General features: G+C 47.8%; 1 protein-coding gene across 1 annotated transcript in view; it reads right to left on the bottom strand.

Moving 5' to 3' along the window:
• LOC308631647 (E3 ubiquitin-protein ligase RNF213-like) overlaps nt 1-18,485 on the bottom strand; it is a gene marked incomplete at its 5' end in the record, with an annotated part of 106,652 nt that overhangs the window by 26,922 nt on the left and 61,245 nt on the right. The window contains 15 exon segments of the mRNA XM_081263027.1: nt 4,919-5,039; nt 5,654-5,835; nt 6,097-6,309; nt 7,470-7,624; nt 8,747-8,892; nt 9,621-9,812; nt 11,229-11,355; nt 11,358-11,366; nt 11,625-11,769; nt 12,179-12,300; nt 12,750-12,869; nt 13,598-13,716; nt 14,628-14,723; nt 15,277-15,413; nt 17,314-18,484. Coding sequence (XP_081119153.1) covers nt 4,919-5,039; nt 5,654-5,835; nt 6,097-6,309; nt 7,470-7,624; nt 8,747-8,892; nt 9,621-9,812; nt 11,229-11,355; nt 11,358-11,366; nt 11,625-11,769; nt 12,179-12,300; nt 12,750-12,869; nt 13,598-13,716; nt 14,628-14,723; nt 15,277-15,413; nt 17,314-18,484 — 3,055 coding nt within the window.

Raw genomic sequence — 18,485 nt, 5'->3', positions numbered from 1 at the left:
AGGAAACATTTGACATTTGATTTTTTGGGATTGGCTAACTTCACTTAGCATTATCTTCTCTAACTCCATCCATTTAGCTGCAAATGCCATGATTTTATTCTCTTTTATTGATGAGTAATATTCCATTGTGTATATATGCCACATTTTTTTATCCATTCATCTACTGAAGGGCATCTAGGTTGGTTCCACAGTTTAGCTATTGTGAATTGTGCTGCTTTAAACATTGATATGGCTGTGTCCCTGTAATATGCTGTTTTTAAGTCGTTTGGGTATAGACTGAGGAGAGGGATAGCTGGGTCAAATGGTAGTTCCATTCCCAATTTTCCAAGAAATCTCTATACTGCTTTCCATAATGGCTGCACCAATTTGCAGCCCCACCAGCAGTGTATGAATGTACCTTTTTTCTTACATCATTGCCAACACTTATTGTTGTTTGTATTTATAATAGCTGCCATTCTGACTGGAGTGAGATGAAATCTTAGAGTAGTTTTGGTTTGCATTTCTCTAATTGCTAATGATGATGAGCATTTTTCATATATTTTTTGATTGATTGTATATCATTGTCTAAGCAATTTTTAGCAGGAAGAGTGAAGCAGGTGGCATCATTATACCAGAACTTAAACTATACTACAGAGTGACAGTAACCAAAAAAAAAAAAAAAAAAAAAGAATGGTATTGGCACCAAAACATACTGGTAGACCAATGGTATGGAATAGAGGAACAGAGACTAACCCACAAAATTACAATTATCTTATATTAGACAAAGGCACCAAAAACATGCATTGGAGAAAAGATAGCCTCTTCAACAAATGGTTCTGGGAAAACTGGAAATCCATATGCAACAAAATGAAATTAAACCCTTATTTCTCACCATGCACAAAACTCAACCCCAAATGGATCAAGGATCTAGGAATGAAACCAGAGACCCTGTGTCTAATAGAAGAAAAAAATAGGTCCTAATCTGCATCATGTAGGATTAGGCCCCAATTCCTTAATAAGATTCCTTTGGTGCAAGAGTTACAATCAAGAATCAATCAATGGGATGGAGTCAAACTAAAAAGTTTCTTCTCAGCAAAAGAAACAATCTGTGAGGTGAATAGAGAGCCTACATCTTGGGAGCAAATCTTTACCTCTCACACATCACTAATCTCTAGGGTATATAAAGAACTCAAAAAGCTAAGCACCAAAAAGACAAGCAACCCAATCAATAAATGGGCCAAGGACCTGAACAGGATAGTGAATTTAATGATTTAATGCTGTTTCTGAACGTTTGTAGTCAGGCATAAATTTTAGTACAGATGTTAGCACAACTGTCCACTGGGCATTGTACAAGTAAGGAAAGTTCCCTATTTCTATTTTGCCTAGGGCATTTTTTTTCTAAATCATGAATTTTTGTCAAATGTTCTCTCTACCTTTTTAAATTATCATTTAGAGTTTATTTTTTCATTTATATAACTGATGACATTTGTAGATATTTTTTGAGCCATCCTTGAATTCCCAGGATTGATCATACTTGGAAATGATGTGTGTTTAATATCCTGATAAATTTGATTTGTTAATTAACAACCCACTCAGCAAAGGGCAAAGGACTTATACATTTCTCCAAAGATGCATACATACCTGAGAAGAACATGAAAAAATGTTCAGCATCATTAATTATCATGGCAATGCACATCAAAACTCTCTTGAGCTGGGCACTGTGGCACATACCCAGTGAGGTCAGAGGCTGAGGCAGAAGGATCACACATTTAAGGTTAGCCTCAGCAACTAAGCCAGATTCTGTCCTAAAGTAAAACAATAGGCTGAGATGTAGCTTAGTGGTGGAGCATCCCTAGCTAGAGACAAATGTAATAAATTGATACAGTAAGTCCCCTTCTAGGTACACATCCAAAAGAAGTAAAAGCAGGCCTCAAATAAGTTCACAGCAATCACAACAGCCAGAAGGTGGAAACAGCCTGAGTGCTCATTAACAGATGAGTGGACAGATTCAGTGTCCACCCATACAGTGGCATTCATTATCCAGCCCTAAGAAGGTTGAATGCTGACACATGCCACCATACAGATGAACCTTGAAAACATCATGCTAGGTGACACAAACCAGAAACCAAAGACAAATGCTGAACAACTCCACTTATGTGAGTTACCTGTGGTAATCAGAGTGACAGATAGAAAGTAGAGCAGGTATCTACATGGCTGGGGAGTCCATGTGTGTGTGTGGAGGGAGGTAAGGACACTCTGGAGCATGATCTGGTGGCAGCGCAACACCCTGTGCTTGATGTCGCTGACTATATGTTTAAAAGTGTTTACATGGTGCATTCTGTGTTATGTATATTTTAGCACACTTAAAAAAAAAGCAGCAGTGGCCCAGTGGTGGGGTGCTGGTTGGGGAGGTTAATGTTAGGACAGAAGGGAAAGCCAGTTCCCTGAAACCTGTGGGAAAATATGCATTACCGACATGAGCCGTGAGAATTGGTCTCCCTTGCATCTTTCTCTGCAGACTACCTACCCTCCTAAGACCTACCTCTGTCTGCCATGTCTAACCCTCCTGTCAGAGCTGATGGACAAGATTCGAATACCCATCATGTGCTGGCTACTTTCAGCTTTTACCAATATCCAGGGGTGTAGGAGTTAGCTCTGTAGTGGCAGTCTGCAGGAGGTAAGACTCAGGCCCCAGACATCCCCCACAGTTTCACTTAAACTTCTAACCAAAGGAGGAGAGCAGCAAACATCAATCCAGGGCAGCACCCTTTCCAGGCTCAGGTAGCCAATGAATGGAGCTGTAGGGATTCCCTGTAGCTGGAGGAAATGCACAGAGCACAGACCAGTGTACAACACAGGCTTCAAGCTCGGTAACTAACTGGGTAGCATCTGTGGCTATGGTTAGTTGCACAGGGATCTGATTAGAAGGAAATGAACCAGAAACCTGTGAAGTTTTTGAGGTCATCACATTGGGGAAAAAGTCTCCCATGAACAGGTGCATGTCAGCTCTCAGGGCCAGAAAACCCATCTCTCAGCTAGCAGGCTACCTGACCACCAGAGGCCACACTGGACCTGGCTGAGTGCCCAGTGCATCCCCAGGGTCTGAGGGTCCTGGATGGTACAGGAAAGACTTGGAGAGAGCTGTGTCCAGGCCATGTGGGAAGGTGGTCCAGGATGCCTGTGGCCATAGGGCAGATACATGCTCCTTCTCACCATTTTTTCTCTACTTTTCCTTTAAGAACCTCCACAAGAGTGGCCCACTTCATACTTTGAACATAGCTTTGCTGCTCTAAAGCATACCTGTTTTTCTCTCCTCCCTGATCTACCTAATATCTCCTTCCTAATCCGGGAAAACAGAAGTCCTTTGAATAGCCTCTTTAAAAACTCTCTGTTTCCCCTGATAGAGGACTCACAGCCTCTAGGACAGGAGTCCCTTGTGTTTCTCCTTTGCTAGCAAAGCAATAAAATTTCCTTTTCCCTTTTCTCAAGAACAACATCAAAAAGCCAAAAACAATTTTTAAAAAATCCTCTAAGTTCCATGGCACATAAGCATACTCTGAGAAAGGTTTCCCATCTTCTTTCAACTAGATGAGGCCAAGGGACTTAGTTTAGGGTGATGAAATATGAGCTGTACTGTGTGTGTGTGTGTGTGTGTGTGTGTGTGTGTGTGTGTGTCCTGGGCTGTGTTCTTTTTTTAAAATTTTTGGTACTGGGAATTGAACTCAGGGGCACTTAACCACTAAACCTCATCCCTAGCCCTATTTTGTATTTTATTAAGAGACAGAGTCTTACTGAGTTGCTCAGTGCCTTGCTGTTGCTAAGGCTGACTTTGTATTCACAATCCTCCTGCCTCAGTCTCCCGAGCTGCTAGGGTTACAGGCAGGTGCCACCATGCTTAGCCTAGGCTGTGTTCTTAAAGGCACTATGTGCAGGGGCTGGGGTGTGGCTCAGTGGCAGGATTCCAGCCTAGCATATGTGAGGCCCTGGGTTCCATCCCTGGCACTGCCACTCCCTTCTTTTGCTCCCCAGGCTGTGACAACAGGAATAGACTTTGAAGACAAGTAGCTGGAAGGTAGCTGCTGAGGAGGACAGAAGAGTAAGTGAGAAGCAGTGTGGGCCCCTGGCATCCTAGGAGTGTTAGCAAGCTCTGGCCCGTATAGGCCATCCGGCACAAGGCCTGTGACATTCTGATCAAGTCTGAATACGCTGGCACATGGCATCTGTGCCAATCTCCTTCTGGTGCACCTACCTACATTTCAAAGACTGCACACCTAGGTGGTCTTTCTCAGACACCCTGACAGTGGGTACACTGGAGGCCAATGGCTGTACACCCACAGGATGTGCTCATGAGCTAGTTACCCTAGCTCAAGGTCACAGGGTGACACAGGTAGGAACCGTGTTGTGCTGAGTGGCTGTTTTTGGTGGAAAGCCACAGAGATGGTGGCTTTCTCTGAGGGGTACTGGTTGCGACATCATCAGCTTTATCTGGTGTTGGGGGCAGAGGCTCAATGGTTTCCTGTTCCCATGGTCCCATGGACAACATGTATTTTGAAGTCCCAGCTCCAGTGGCATTTTCCTGCATTGCTATCATCCTGCCAAGGATGGTGGTGAATTTGCCCCTAAGGGCTAGGCTGCTGGCCTGCTCTAGGTCATCCTAGAGGTGGGTAGAACCTAACCATTCAGCTCTTGCAAAGCATCTACAAGCAAGTTCCCTGAAGAAGTCCAATTCTGTACAGTCATTCCTATTCCTAAGTGACATGCCCCAACTCGGCAATCAGGGAGGGCAAACTCTTGAACAACTGAGCTTATCCATTCAATGGCTGGCTGATGAGCCACATTCCCCTGTGCGACTGGGTGAGAGCCCAGCACTGACCTGCAGGTGAGGGAAGAGTGGGCTCCCAAACTCTGCATTTGACCAAGAGAAGTGCCCAGTGCTCACCTTGTCTAGTGAAAAGACGTACTTGGTCACCAGCTGACACAGCTCAGGAATCTGGCTCTCGGTCCCCAGGAGCGCATGCTCCACAAAGAGTGCAATGGGGAAAACATGATTCCACTGGGTTCTGTCAAAAGAGGGTGTTACACACTCAGCTCTAACAGAGGACTCTGAGACAGGAGGAGGGGACAAGAGGGCAGATGTAAGGCAGCATGGGAAGGTGAGCTGACAGGAGGGGTTATCCACCAGCCCTGCCCTCAGCACTCTCCCAGTGCTCTGTGCAGGCAGGACTTGGAATCTCACTTTGCTACCTCAGCATGCACTGCCACTGTGCCTACTCTCTGACAATCCTGCATACAGTAAATCCCTCTTGACTCTCACAGCCCAATATGGATTGGGACTCTCCCCAACACTGAAGGCCTGCCCCTCTGCTTGCCCTGCCCAACCTTGTCCTTTCTAATGGCTCCCTGCCACCACAGTGGTTCTCAAGGTGCAGCTGAATAACCTGCCTTTCTGTGGCTCTGGGGCACCATGGCCTCCCTGCATGTGGTTTTCCTCTTTCTTCAGCATCTAACGAGATGCCTGGCACTTGACAGGGTTCATCAAGGGCAGATTGAGTGCACAAAGAGCCCCTCCCATGGCAGGAGCACCTGCTCTCCCTGCTGCCAGGTGTTCCAGGACCTGGAGTCAACTGATGAGCACAGGCCGAGCATGCCAGGGAGAGCCGACTCTGGATCTCACCTGACCTCTGCAGTGACAGCTCTGGTTGTGCTCCCACTGCCTCGCAAGTACCCATCGGAGCAGACGAGCTCCAGCGGTATGGACAGCTTCTTCACCAGCTGCAGCCAGGCCTGGGGACTTGGCTTCAAGATGTCTCTTGTCAGCATTTCAGCACAGGCCATTGCAGCAAATGCGTCCAGTGTCTGGGAAGAGGAGAACAGTCACATGACCCCACAGGGCCCCTGCCCTTCCACCCACTCTCTTCTTTGGCTGAGGCTTCCTTAGGCCAGAGGTCCCAGCAGAGGCAGTGTGTCCTTGTATTCCAGGCTCTTAACCTGCTCCTTTGGGTCTTGGGATACAGGAAGCACAACCAGCTATTCCCAAAACCTCTGGGCCATGCTGATTCACACACCCCTAAAGGGTTTCTCCTTCTGCTCCCAGGGATGCCTCCCAAAGGGCTGTACCATCTCACTGCCAGCCATGTCGTGCTTTTGTGCAGCTTCAGTGAGGCTCTGCAGAACCTGTGGGTGGATGGTCAAGATTCTGGAGAAGTTGTGCAGCCGGGTCCTGAAATGCTGATAGGCCAGGTGCACCCACGGCAGGCAGAGCCCATCCTCGGGACTCCCTGAGGCTGCTCGCAGCTCACAGACACAGAACCACAGGGCCATCTGCAGAAACTGGGGTTTTCAAGGGTTTTCAGTATGTATTTTTGAATCATAAAGAAATGTTTTCCTGTAGGAATTCAGAACTATTCAAAAACCACAAAAAAATAAAATTACAAACCAGACTTCCTATTTCCTGACTGCTTTTTAGTAGAGTCTCTAGCCATTTTCCTAATTGTTCCTTTCCTCAGAATCATCCTCAAATCAGAATGACTGTGTTCCTGATTTTTTCCACTCAAGATTAGGTTATGAGAATTCCTCTACCACTCATTATCTGTGAAAATATTGTTTTCAATGGTTGCAAACAACTATTTTAAAATGGTCCTACTTTAATTTGTCCCTCCTTCATTTATTTGAACACTTAAATTGTTTTTAATTCTTTGTGATCAGAAACAAAGTTGGAAAGCCTTGCTGTGAGCACTGTCCAACCACCCTGCCATGTGACCACTGCTCAGTACCTGCCCAGGAAGCCTGTGAGCCTGCCCTTCTTTTTGAAAACTCAGTTTTTCCAGATGAGCAGGTACAACTGGCATCTGGAGACTGCTTATCTTCTTTTGACTGACTGGTGGGGCTGAGCATGTGAGCAAAGCTTTCTAGATTCCTGCACAATTATGCCCGGTGTAGCTGGCTTATAACTTAGACCCATTTTTGAAATCAGGATAATTCTGCTCATTCCCCAAAAGATCTCTCTAACCTTCCCTCATGCTGGCTAGAGTATGTTCTTCAACGTTCTTTAAGTTTCCATCTTGGGCTGGGCTGCTGCTCTGCAGTCAGCACTTGCCTAGCATGCCTGAGGCTCTTGATTTTCTCCCCAGCTCCAGAAACAAAAAAGTATCAACTTTCCCATTGAATTTCACTTATTATTCTTACCGTAAGACATCAGTTACCTATTTATCTTAAATTTGTCAAGAGAAACTCAACAGTTTCAAGAGGGTGCTACAAGGAACCTGGAGAGCTTCTCAAGGTACTAGAACATCCCATTCCAGGAGGCCTTGGGGAGTGATGAGGACTGGCCCTGTGTTCTAAGCACCTTGGGGGACATTCTAGCCAAGCATCAGGTGTGGCTTCATTTTGTTCCCCCACATGGCAGCACCAGCTCTCAGAAGTTGAGTTCCTGTGTTTGTCCCCAGTCTCTACCATGCAATTTTCACACTTGACCTTGAGTGGATACCTACCTTCAGCTCCTCCCAGGTCGACACTTTCATAGTTAAGAGCAGGATGTCTCTCAAGTAGCACTGAACCAGCTCCTGCTGGTGATCTCCAGGAAGCTTGGCAAGAAACATGCCAAGGGGAGTCTGCTGGAAGATTTCCACTAACTTCTCTGACCATCCTGCAGGGAGGAAGCCAGAGCGGCTTGAGACAAGTGAAGCCACAGCTGAGAGAAACTTGCTCCGCAGTAAGGAGCCACAGGCTAGTGTAGCACCCTGGGGCATTTCAAAGACAAAGTTCCATTATGGGAATGGAGTATGGTGGATGTGTAGCCTAGGTGACATAGAAAGGAAGGCAGGATCAACATTCAATTTAGGTCACAAAATCCACACTAACTCCAACAGGAAAAAACATATGAGGTAGCCTGAGTTGTGTGCTGCAAGTCTGTTCAGTGTAATGGGCCCAAGTAAGTTCCCAGGGAATCACGACTGAGTGGGCTTCTCTTTAGGGCTGGGGTCAGAGACTACACCAATCAGAGAGATTTGCCTTCCAGCAGATGGGGAGTTGGCTACCTACTTCACACTCAGCTGGACAAGCAGGTCCAGGCAGGGCATTCCCCCAAGGGAAGAAACACTCTCTCAGCAGGAGACCAACTGCATCACTTTGGTTTAGGACAAGTGGCAGAATGCAAGCCCAGGAAAGCAAGTTCACATTGAGCATACTGGTTCTCTAAGTACATGTTGAAAAGATGATTTCACATGTATCTGAAAAGTGACTTCTCAAAAAACATAGCACTGCCACTGGCTTTTCTGAAATGACTATGGCCAAACTCAGCCCCCAGCTATGACTCAGGAGGAAACAATGGCTCAGCATGGGGAAAAGGGCCATGTTCCTTTCATTGCTAGCATTTGCTGAGAAAGCTTAAAGGGGCTGTTTCCTAGGTCTAAGCCTCAGAACAGGAATGGTCAACTTGCAGCAGGAAGTAAGCTTCATCCCTGCTGGAACATGCTCTAGTTCACCAGACTGCCAGCCAGTGAGCCACTAGAAATCACCTCACAGCCTCCCTTCACGGCATGACTTAAAGGCTTCTGATCTCCTGGAGACTCTCATTTCTTCAGCAGACATTTCAAAATGAAGGTAAGACATGAACTTGAGTCTATTCCACATGCAAAGTGTGAGAACTACAAGTCCCAGAATTTACCAGGTGCTAGCTGCTGTCTGCCCGCTGATGGTCAGGCAGTGTCTTTGTGGGTAAAGGCTGCTTCACCAGGGCTGCATCGGGCCAATCTTGAGTAGGACTCACCTTTTGCATCTGTGATGTACTGGGCCTGGACCCAGAGGTCTTCCAGATAGTCCCTGATTCTCCAGCTGAAGGGGACACTGTTGAAAGCACCCTTGGGAAGGCTCATATGGTTCTGTACCACGATAAAGGATATCTCACTCTTGGATCTGCAGTGAGGTGAGGTTAGTGAGAATCAGTTCCTGAGATGGTGCTCCAAACACCAGAGGACATGTGCCACAATTCTCAGAAGGTGCTGTGGGTCAGGGGTGAGGGGGTAGCTCTGTGGTAGAGTGCTTTCCTGGCAAGTGTGAGGCCTCAGGTTCCATCCCCCACACCACATCAAAACAAGACTAGGTGCTGAGGCTGCATAGACAGTTGCTGTCTGCCTTCCTGGCCAGGGCTCCCAGTGCACAGAAACTGGAGGGCTACCTCATAACCCTTGTTTACAGGCAGAATGAAAGCAGGCCACCTGTGCAGGGCCTAGAAAGGGCCCAAAGCTTCAGGCAGGACCAAGTCTCCAGTGCCTGTGCCTGCCCCTCTCCTGCATCTTATTGGCCTACATTCCAGAACTGAAGTCCCTGTAATCTGAACAGAAAACTTGGGGAGGTTCCCTGACAGAACAGGGGAACAGCATAAGGGAACACAAGCATGATTAAGGACATAGTCTCTCCAAAGGGCAGTGTCCCCACTGCACACAGAATCCAGCCTGGCTTTCTGAACTATCACAGATGCCCTCAGAGAAGAAAATGAGGAAAAAGGAAATGGAACAAAGACCTGCCAGGATGCCATGACCGCTAGGCTATACAAGAAGCTGGAGAAACATTCCTTGGAAAGCAGAGCCTACATTCTCAAGCCCAGGAGAGCTACTGAGGGTGCTGTGAGGATTTTCATTCACCTTATGTTATTCATCATAAGCGGAATGTTTAGCAACTTAGTGTTACTAAAAATAAACATCCACAGGTCCCGGGCCCAGGCTGGTGAGTCTGGTCTGATCAGAAGCTTGAGGTTGCCATCTCTGTCGATGAGAGAGATCATGCTGGCCAGCAGAGGAGTGACTACGCTTTGGACCCACTTCCAAAGGGTATGCCTGCAGCAGGGGTGGGACAGAGGACAGGGGACAATGGCTCAGCACCACAGTCAGTACTATGATCTTGATGCCTCCTTCCTCTGTGTCAACAAGCTTTCTAGCCTACAAGCCAGGGCCGCAAATTGAAGTTCTCATCACTTTTAAGTGTAAGAGACTCACAAATGCGATTGTCTTAGATTAGAAGCAGGACTGGATGGAACTTAATTCTACATCTAGTAACAGCAACTAGTGCCTTGAAAAGATGAAGAAATATTTGCTGTTTTTGTATATAATGTTTTTTTAGAACAAGCCAACTAGGCTCTATAAACAAATCAAATAATAATGAACTTCACTAAATAAATAAACTTTGCAAGAAAAAAAAAATCAGCTGTGGATACCATATAATAAAGATGAAGAGATGGACGTAAATTTGATCTAGATGAAGTTAAGTAAGAAAACATGTTCATCTAGAATTCAGCTTTCATTGTGGGTGTTCCTGTAAATAACCCTGAGTACTTTAGAGTGACAGTGCTTAATTGGTTGAATTAACTACATCTCACTTTCATGTTACAAAGATATGTTTTTTACATAATAACAAAAATTCTATAATTTCTTATGGTAAAGGACAAGAATTACTAGGTAATTGTGTTGGAAAATAAAGTAAGGCCTTTTGTATGAATTTTTTTTTCCTGAATATATAGTACACTGGATTCTAGAGAGAACTTAAAAACATCTACTGAGAAAACAAACATCCCACTAGTCAAGGACATCACTTGACTTAAGACCCCAAACTAGAACATGCACAGACGATGGGGAAGGGGTGGTCGTGAAAGAGGTTCTGGGCTGGAGGAGCTGAGAGCCCTGGGAAGTGCTCTCAGAGTAATGCAGTCACCTCAAAGGGGTTCCAAGAGACCAAATTTAAATAACTTGAGAATCAAAAAGAATATTAAGACAAGGCTACTTAACACAGTTAACTAAAAAGCAGAGGACTTCTGGTGTAAAGGACTTCAAGGAGGCTGGCTGTCTAGCCCCAAGGATATGTGATGTTAAGTCCCAGACACACAGTGTTAGTGAAGAGTCATAACATCCAGCAGGGTCCCAAGGCTCTACTAGCCCCAGAAATGGGCATTGAGGGTGCAGTGCAAGCAGGTCCAGTTGTTCCTGGGTGTTGCTTGTGACCACGGGGAAAAAACTGGTCCCGAGTACTGTGGAGACCATGGGGTAGTAAAAAGGGAGGCTGGCAAACCCAGCAAGGACAGAGCAACAGTGGCAAAGGGGCAATGGGAGCATGGCTTGGACATGTGCTAGGAAAGGGAGACTATCCAGGGAGCAAAAACATAGTTCTGCCCTCCTCAGAGGTGGAGAAAGAAACACCTGGTGTGCTCCTTCCCCTGGGACAGTATAGTAGATCCCTGCACTGCCCAGTGCTCACAGTACCTGAAAGTGCCGGCCTCCTGGAGTGCATCCTGGTTCGCAGCCTCTCGCCCCACCCACTCCTTCAGACTGCAGAGCTGGTTCTCTTCTTGCTTCTTTAGAAGGACGGAGAGGCGCATCTTGGATATCCACAGAACGAGGCTGTGAAAAGGCAGAAGGGACATAATTTGGTCCACCTGTGAGCACCAAGTTGGAGGCTCCACTGTGCTGCTTGACCAGTTCCCCCACAGAGGGAAGCCACAGGTCCTCTGGCCAGGCCAACTCTAGAGAAGAATTCTAGAGATGTCCTGAGATTCCCACTATGCCAGCTGCATCTGCCAAGCCACAGAAACCCAGAAGAGCAGCTCTCCACACTCAGTCACCTGATTCCCTGATGAGAAGCAGGGACATGACTCATACTACTGCACACACTGTCCCCATTCAAGAGGCTGAGGAGGATGGTGACTCTCCTCATGTTGCATGTGCTGCTCTCCTGGTCCCTGAGCATCCCCACGGCACTTTGCACACAGCTCCTCAGCAGTCTGGTGGTGTCCAGGACTTGTGCCTGCCAAGGGAGACAGCACGTCATCTGCTGCTGTCATGTCCAGGGTGGGTGAAAGCTACGCTACCCACACGAGAAGGTGGCCTGGTGTCCACCTGCCCAAAGCATCAGTGGCCAGTCTCCATGGTGAAGCTGACCTACTGACCTCTCCCAGCTGATCCCAGTGTACTGCCCAACCACCCTGAGGACCACTGGCAAGGTGGTGGCTGACATCAGGGATTTGGTGAGTGGTTGAGGGACAGGGCAGAGCTAACTAGGAGTCTTCATAAAGAAGGGAATGACAGATCTTGTCCTGGTAAGTCCCTCATACTTCCAGCATAAAGAGAAGGCAGGGCTCAGCCTGACCCTGGCACAGCTGCCTGGGCTCCTCCAGCTCAGCCACCTGCAGCCAACAGGGGAACAGAGAACTCACATCACCGCCCCTCAGGTCCACGGCCTCCCATTCCATCTCCTCAGGACCTTCCTCTTCCATTTCCATTTCTGCCACCTCCCCTGACATGCTAGTCTCTGCCTCCATCGCCTCCTCCTGGTTGCCTTTTGATGCAAGCAAAGGGAACACAATCAAGTCACCACTTGGAGAAGGAAAAGGATGGTGTGGCACCAAGTCTGGGCCTAGGCTGAGAGCTTCACCAAGGTTTCCTGTCCCAAGCTTCAGTGGCAGCCCCAGTCGTGGGGACATTTGTCACCCAGTTTAGCACAAAATCTACTGTTCAGGTGTCCCACAGCCTGGGGCACATGACCCACAGCATACCAGTTGATACACTGGGTGTTGCTACTTGGCCTTCCCATGGCCCTGGTGATCTTGACCATGAGCCAGGCAGTTCAGTGCCACATCCTGAGTTCTGGCTGAGGCCAGGTGCCGAGACTCAAAGGTAACTCAAGTGTGGCAACCCTGACTCCAGCCCCACAGGAAGCTGTCTAACTTGACACCTTCCATCTGCCTCTCTGCCCCCACTTTCCCAGACTGAAACCTTGCAACTCACGCTCAGGGCTGTCTCCTGGCATGAACAGCTGGCTGATGGTAACACTCTGCAGCTTAGTCACATCAGAGGACATGACTGGGAACCTCCGGAGGTCATCGATGTGCACAGACCGCCACAGCCCTGTGAAGAACAAAGCTACCAAGTCTTCTCAAGTCTTTTCACTTTCTTCTTGTCAGCCATGAGCAGGGACACACCTGTGTCCAGATGTTTAATCACACTACTGACAGAGGAATGATCAGTACCTCAAAGTCTATGTCCCTGAACACACCAAAACCCATCAGTTCCACTACATCATATCAGCATGCTCACCATCAGCCTGTGTGTTGAGACTTATTAACTGGTGTGCAAAGGCTACCTGGATCCTGTCTATGGTTCTTTACATGCATCTTAGCATACTTACTGTCACTTAGTTAGAAAGTGCTTCAAGATACTGACAGGTTGTCTTTCCATCTGTGAAATTATTAAACTTATTTCCCTCTTCTCAGGATACCAATTGTCTTACATAATCCAGTTTGTGATCATTCCACAGAAAAAGAGTTGGGCTGATTTGAAGGCAAATCAAGGAGTCAGGCACAAGGAGTCAGCACTAGGGCTGGTTGCAAGGGGAAGATCTCTGAGTCATTTGTACAATGAAAAGTTGGAGCAGGAGCTTATCCTGTGCACACCTGAGATAGCCCAGGCCATGCTGACAGAGCAGCAGCAAGTCCCAGGGTGATGGCTGTGAACAGTGAGCCCAAGAAGCCCAGAGACAGCTTGAATTGGTGTCTGACTTAGACACGCAGGCAGCATGGGACCCCTGAGAATCAACCCAGACATACTTAAAGACAGTCACTTATCTTTGGCCCTACCTCCATGAAATCCCACATAGGATGCTCTGCTCCCCATCCGGGACAGTTTTGTGATGAAATAGACAAAGATGCAGCCCCGAGTTCCTTGTATTTTGTTGATTTCATTGATAGCAGAGTATCTATTTAGAAAACAAAAATCAAAACAAAGCAAACAATTGAGCAAAAGCCAAGGTGTGAGACGGCTGCTGGGTGTCCCTGGAGCTGTCAGGGGCTTTACCACATTCCACACAATGCCAGGGGCCACCACATCTCTTGTGAGAGGAGGATGGCTTCTTGTTGGTGGGGTCACTTTCTACCTCTCACTGCTGATCAGAACTCCCACTCGGCATGTCTCAGGGCCCTCACATGCCAGAGGGTGGGGCTTGTTGGCCTTCCCATTTTGAGAGAGTACAGTGAGGTACAGTGCCCCTTGCACCCCCAGTGGTGGCAGACCACCTCCTAGCAGGATCTGGCTAGCCTTAACTTTGTACTAGGCTCCCAGAACTTTAAAGGGGCAGAAGTCACTCTTACATTACATGAGTAACAGAACACAGCAATTATGAAAGCAACAGATTTATAGTCATCATAAAAAATGTCCAATAAATATTAATTTATTTACATAGTTTTACTGCCCTTAAACTTATGATAAGTACTTTTTTTTTTCTTTTTATGCAGTGCTGCGGATTAAACCCAGGGCCTCAGACATGCTAGGTAAGTGCTGTACCACAAGGCTACATCCCAGACTAAACTTTAATCCTAATTCTGTGATTAAAAATTAAAATGACCAAAAAATGACTGCAAACATAGCTTTAACACATTCTTCTACACACTACAAATATTCCATTATTGACACTTCTTGCATTTCACCAATTCTGTGCCATTACTGGCCTTTTCCTTCATCCTTTCCTCTCTAGCTTCCCTAGCCCATGTCAGGAGCTGGGAGGGAAAGTCATTCTTATTTTCACACTGCTTTCAGGAAATAAATTCTTCAGGAGGTCCTGGGTAGATTTTGGCTTCCTGTGTTTCCTGAGAAAAAATACTAAGAACATACTTAGCTGATGCAATGAGCTGAGCACTGTGAGCGCCATCATCAAAATCCAACTGGACAATGAGGATTTTACGTCTGGCTGTCTTCATTAAGCTGCTTCTGAAAGAAAAATTGAATCACCCAAGTGAATCCTCTGTCCTAAAACACAGGCAGCCATGGCTCCATAGGCTGAGGCACAAGGCTCACAAGTTCCAGGCTAGTCTCAGCAACTCATCAAGACCCTGTCTGCAAATTAATAATAATAATAATAAAAGGGCTGGAGATGTGGCTCAGTGGTAGAGCAGCCATGAGATCAGTTCCTAGCATAAGTGAAACCAAACAAAACATAAACATGGATCACAACACTCCACAAAGTGAAGGGAAACACAGGCCATGCAGAATAATACAGCATCCAGTAGGGTCTCCTTCCACAAGGTGAGGAGGCAATCCACTGGAGAAGGAAAGGGCTACACAAATATCAAGAGACAGATGATACAGCTGTGGAGAAGGCCACTTATGACAGGGGCTGGAAGGGCATACCATGAGGCTGAGCAATGACCTTCTCACAGTGTCCAGTGCTCAGAGTTCCTTTCGAGTGGCTACCATGCCCCATCATGGGATACCATATACCTAGGATGGAGGCTGAGGGTGATGGCCAGGCAGGACACCTCACCGGACTTCCTTGAGGAATGAGTACTCGGTGTCGAACTGCTGCAGTGACAGGATCACGGGCTTCGGGGCCAAGCCCTTCACTTCCTCCCCTAGGGCCTCGCAATCATGGCCCGTCAGCAGTCTGGAGAAGGTGGTGACCTGCAATGTGGGTGCGCAATCCATCAGCCAGAATTCAAGCAAGGGCACAGAGTGGTGGGTTAGAACCCAGGACCAGGGGGCACTGGGACAAAAAGAAGCCCGACCCCGAGCAGGTTTTACATACAAGGAATGGCTGAGGCAAGCAGAACCTCCAGGGTCAACAGATGACAGAGAGAAGACTTGCCCCGGCCAGAAGATGCCTCGGATGCCTTCTGAGAAGCCAATGTCTCTTTTCCTATTTTGGTCCCTACCTGAGAGCCTCCTGATCCTTTAGGGCTCAGCACAATGCCATTTCTTCTTGTAATCTGGCTTCCTGCTATCAGATGGAGTTAGCCACGGGCAACTCTTCCTCCCCTCAGTAGTTCCCAAGTCTCTGCCATGGACCACATCCCATGGTGCCAACCCAGATGTTCCTAGGCATGTAGGACCTCAGCTCTCCAGACCCCTTCTATTTTTTTTTTTTTAGTACAAGAGATTAGATGTAGGGGTGTTTAACCACTGAACAACAACCCCAGCCCTTTTTTTTTAATATTTATTTTTTAGTTCTCGGCGGACACAACATCTTTGTTTGTATGTGGTGCTGAGGATCGAACCCGGGCCGCACGCATGCCAGGAGAGCGCGCTACCGCTTGAGCCACATCCCCAGCCCAACCCCAGCCCTTTTTTAAAATTTATTTATTTTTTAGTTGTTAATGGACCTTTATTTTTTATTTATTTTTATGTGGTGCTGAGGGTCGAACCCAGTGTCTCACACATGCTAGCATTCTACCACTGTGCTACAAGCCAACCCCTTTAGCCCTTTTAATTTTCATTTTGAGACAGAGTCTCACTAAGTAATTTAGGGCCTCCATAAGTTGCTGAGGCTGGCTGGCTTTGAACTTCCCATCCTCCTGCCTCAGCCTCCCAAGCCACTGGGATTATAGGCATGTGCTATTGCACTCAATTCCAGACCCCTTCTCTGGGCCTGTCCTTATGAATAGGCTTCAGGTTCCCACATCCAACCATAGAGCAGACATCCAAACCTATCCCAAACGGATGTCACCACCACTAGCTGCCAAACCCACTGCTGTTCCTGGATTCTCCATGGTGATTGCACAAAGCTACAGTGAGCTCAGGAAGGCTGTCTTCCACCTCCTTCCTCCCCTTAATGCCTGCTAACTGTCTGCAGTTTGCACCATGCCAGCAGCCTCCTGACAGCTCTATCCTCTCAATGTCAGTCTCTTGCTCCACTGTATTCCCATCACTGGGGCAGTGGGGTATGTCCACATACATATTGCTTCATAGCTCCTCTCTGTGCAGGCAAGACAAAGCTCAAGGCTGCTGACAAGGCCCTCCACATGTCTCTCCACCTATTCCATCCCTGTGAGACCCAGCACTCAAAGCTTGAACTTTACCGTCTATCAGTGATCTCCTAAAGGTCTCTTGCACAGATGCAGATTCAGACTCAACACCTGTGTCCCACAGAGGCCTCTGCCTCTGACACTGGCCCAGCCAGCCCTCTCTTTCAGTGCAAAAAGCCTCTCTTAAGGAGAACCACCTAAGATCCATGTCCCTACCTGGAGTGCAGTTTTCACCTATGACACACACTAAGGGCACCTGCATGGGAGACATTCTCATCCATTACTCTTACTCTGTCAAAGGATGGGAAGCAGACCAATTCACTTACATCCCAGGTGGACCCAGCACTCTGGGACCTGAATGTTGTGCCCAATGCTGCTCTCAGAGCAGAGCTCTACTCACAGTCAAAAAGAGGCCTAACTGAACTTATCCTCCTTGTGCCTGTATGAAACACACCCGTTTCCTAGACTGCACACTATCTTGAAGAGAGTCAAAACCTCTGGGCCCCAGGGACCAGGGCTCTTGGGTGAAAGAGGAAAGGGAAAGGCTGTGGGGCAGTCACCTCTGTGAAGATGGCATGGCACTCCGAGTCCCCATTGCGAAGTTGGGCCTGGAGGAAATCTGCAAAGGAGTGATGCTGCTGCTTGTACCAGTATTCTTGCGACAGCACCTGCGCAGCAAATGAGCCCAATGCAGAGTTGCTCAGCCGCACCACAGCATCTGGTGTGGCACAGTCCAGCAGGATCAGCTTGGCTTCCTCAGACACCCTGTGGTATAGCTCCTCTGTCAGGTCCCCGGGGCCCTGCCTCTCCACAGCCTGCAGCACCACGGAGGCACAGGCATCAGAGTGGTAGCCGATGAAGACATCAGCAGGGCTGTACTTGTGCCCAGCCAGGAACGTATGGGCCTTCACATCAGCAAACTGTTCTGCCCACTGCATGAGCTCCTGCACAATGCTCTTCTGCCACCCCTGTAGCACCGAGCTGATGTCCAGGTAGTGCTTCTCCAGCCAGTTAATGAGGGGCACAGGGAACTGCTCATACACCACATTTTTCTCCTCGATGACAATCAGGCGGAAGTTAGGGTGGACCTGACACTTGACACGATGGGTGCCAAGCCCGAGGTCCACGTACTTCTGGCCCCCAAGGCAGACGTAGTACTGGTTGAGTGCATCGTACAGGCTCTCATATAGGTGCTGCAGGTTCAGCAGCACCACCATCTTGCCGGTCTCCATGCAGATCTTCACCCAATTGATATTTCTGCAGATCTGGGTATACTCCTGGTCCCGGGGAAAACTGGAACCAAAGATGATCTCAGGCTGCTGGTCCTCACTGAAGAATGACTGCTGCAGGATCTGCAGGGCCATGTAGTTTTTGGTCAGTATGAGCAAGTAGCGGGATTCAGCTTCTTCCAGTTCTCCCACTGCTGGGAGTATGTTCTGCATACTCCCACAAATGTTCTGCTTGATGAGCTCCAGGGTGCTGACCTCTTCCACACACCCGGCCTCAGGTAAACTGGCCATGAAGATGTCCAAAGCAGGGATGTCATCTTTGCCACTGAAGTTCCGAAGGACTGCCTGTGCAATATCCTGTGGAGAAGGCTTCTTGTTAGATGCTCTGGCGGTGGCGAAGACCATCTTGATGAGGCTATAGTAGTCACAAAGCCCGAAGAATTCCTTGTTCTGCCTGCTGCACACTGTTTCATAGGCCTTGGCAAAAGGAGCGAAGTACCCTC

This window comes from Spermophilus citellus (assembly GCF_964194105.1).
Source record: "Spermophilus citellus genome assembly, chromosome: 12".
Lineage (NCBI taxonomy): Eukaryota > Metazoa > Chordata > Mammalia > Rodentia > Sciuridae > Spermophilus > Spermophilus citellus.
Note: the sequence above shows the minus strand (reverse complement) of the source record. Positions and strands in the feature narration are given on the sequence as shown.